Source organism: Notolepis coatsorum (assembly GCF_963971535.1).
Source record: "Notolepis coatsorum genome assembly, chromosome: 1".
In the NCBI taxonomy this organism is placed as follows: domain Eukaryota; kingdom Metazoa; phylum Chordata; class Actinopteri; order Aulopiformes; family Paralepididae; genus Notolepis; species Notolepis coatsorum.
Window position 1 is genome coordinate 207323755 of NC_140165.1, and position 2500 is coordinate 207326254.

The 2500-nt window shown below is 41.6% G+C and overlaps 1 protein-coding gene across 1 annotated transcript in view; it reads right to left on the reverse strand.

The window, feature by feature from the left end:
- fzd4 (frizzled class receptor 4) overlaps nucleotides 1-2500 on the reverse strand; it is a 40201-nt gene that overhangs the window by 7119 nt on the left and 30582 nt on the right. The window contains exons 3-4 of the mRNA XM_084308788.1: nucleotides 644-769; nucleotides 5-76 (exon numbers count right to left, since the gene is read on the reverse strand). Of these exons, the coding sequence (XP_084164914.1) occupies nucleotides 5-76; nucleotides 644-769 (198 nt within the window). The remainder of the gene's footprint in view (nucleotides 1-4; nucleotides 77-643; nucleotides 770-2500) is intronic.

Here is a 2500-nt window from a genome sequence, read left to right on the forward strand (position 1 = left end):
TGTCATAGCCACACTGAAGGGCACAGCTGTGACTCCGCCTCACCCAGGCGTACTGGTCGGGTCCAAAGCCCAGGGCCTGGACATGGGGGTAGGGGGAAAGATATGGCTGTATTTTAATACCTGCCATGATATTGTATTGATACCGTTAAACCCAGTATTGTGTACTGGTAATTCTTATTCACATTTCATGACTTTTGATGGAAGATACTGATATTCTTGAAAATTATCAAGGTTATCATAGAAAGTGCCCTTGAACGTCTGCAAGGCCTTGGATTTCATCTAGTAATCGATTCGTACTTTGTACTTGTAGGTAATAAACCTAGCTCTAGTCTAGAGGATATCACTTCATCTTCTCACTGTCCATTGAAATGAAAATGGAGCGCTAAAAACCAATGCATCTCAATCACGCAGATATGTGATTGTAGTTTTATCGCACTGTGGCTATTGTACTATGATAATATCATATCAGGAATATTAATATCATCATATTTTGGCTCAAATAATGTGATAATATCCTATCTGGAGTATTAACATTATGATATTATGGCTCCAGTAATGTGATCATATCCTATCAGGAGTATTAATATCATCACATTATGGCTCCAGTAATGTAATAACTGTCTCTAATGACTCCCTCCCCTACCTGGCATTCCTCCTCTTGGGGTTGCAGGGTGCGGACAGGGGGGTACGGCCCCTCCTCGTCACCTGGACCCTCCATACACATGTGGTTGTGGTCGTTCTGCGGTGGGAACAGGCTGCAGTTCAGCACCTGAGGAGAGAGAGAGAGAGACGAGAGCAGGAATAAGATTTGTGGCAATTTTATAATTATTTATAGTCATACCCTGATAGTGATACAGTTTATAGTCATACCCTGATATAGTAATACAGTGTATAGTCATACCCTGATATAGTAATACAGTGTATAGTCATACTGTAATACAGTGTATAGTCATACCCTGATATAGTAATACAGTTTATACCCTGATATAGTAATACAGTGTATAGTCATACTGTAATACAGTGTATAGTCATACCCTGATATAGTAATACAGTGTATAGTCATACCCTGATATAGTAATACAGTGAATAGTCATACTGTAATACAGTGTATAGTCATACCCTGATATAGTAATACAGTTTATACCCTGATATAGTAATACAGTGTATAGTCATACCTTGATATAGTGATACAGTTTATAGTCATACCCTGATATAGTAATACAGTGTATAGTCATACCCTGATATAGTAATACAGTGTGTGAGAAATCGGTGTTTTCAATGTATGTAATGTATATTGGGGAAGATGACAGCAGCTGGAGGGGCCGGGTCAGAGAGGTCGAAATGTGCATGGTTTAGCAGAGGGTGGTGGAAGCAGTCAGTGTGAGCAGCACACTGAGCAGCGAGCAGGGTGTTTACATTCCATCAAGAACATCAACAAGCTGATACGAACAGCAGGCACAGGAGCGAGGGAGAGAGGTTTGACATTGATGGAACAGACGGTTAAAATGTGTGTTTAAAGGTTAAAGCAGTTGTCATGGCAGCGGCACATAGTAACCAGGAGAGGGGCGAGGCCGTCGTTGCTATGAGAAGATCCTATACATCTGACAGTGTTTCCGGGTGTAAGGCAGACCAAGAGAGACTAGGGCAGACCAAAGAAACAAATCCCACGGGAGAGAAGACACCATCAGAGACTTTAAGACGGCTCCCTCCTCTCATCACAGAGAGGGGGGGGGGGGAAATGCCACATCATCATTAGCTTCGGCTAACACGAGGAGGGTTCTGGCTCACGACAAAGCCTGAGCCACTATTGGACTGAATAGATAGCAATGACAATACGATCTGATAACATCTGATTATGAGGTTCTGTTTATTTAATAAACAACGCTCTTCCAAGAAAGGTATCATGCTGTCAAGGTGTCGAATTCTTACCAAGGTGGTGAATTATTATGGTTGCGGATTGCATCAACGGGGAAAGATAAGGATTGTACAGCCAGTATGAGAAGACGTCGGAGAGAAACAAACACAACGCAGAGGTCAGTGGATGGAGAGGATAACACAAGCCAAACAGACGAAGACGTGATACTGGCTGATTGATCAGAATCTAACAGTGTATAGTCATACCCTGATATAGTGATACAGTTTATAGTCATACCCTGATATAGTGATACAGTTTTATGTGAGACATTCTAACATTGTATTTTAAGATACGATAAGATAGTTCCTAAATTAAACTGTTCATGATGAGGTCTGTGGATTATCTTGAGTAACTGTGTCATGATTTCTGTGTCATGAATGTGCCACGAACCGAGTGCCATTCAGCTCCGTTGTACGCACAGATATCTCCTCTGCACATATCTCTACTGCACATATCTCTACTGCACATATCTCTACTGCACATATCTCCACTGCACATATCTCTACTGCAGATATCTCTACTGCAGATATCTCTACTGCAGATATCTCTACTGCACATATCTCCACTGCAGATATCTCCACTGCA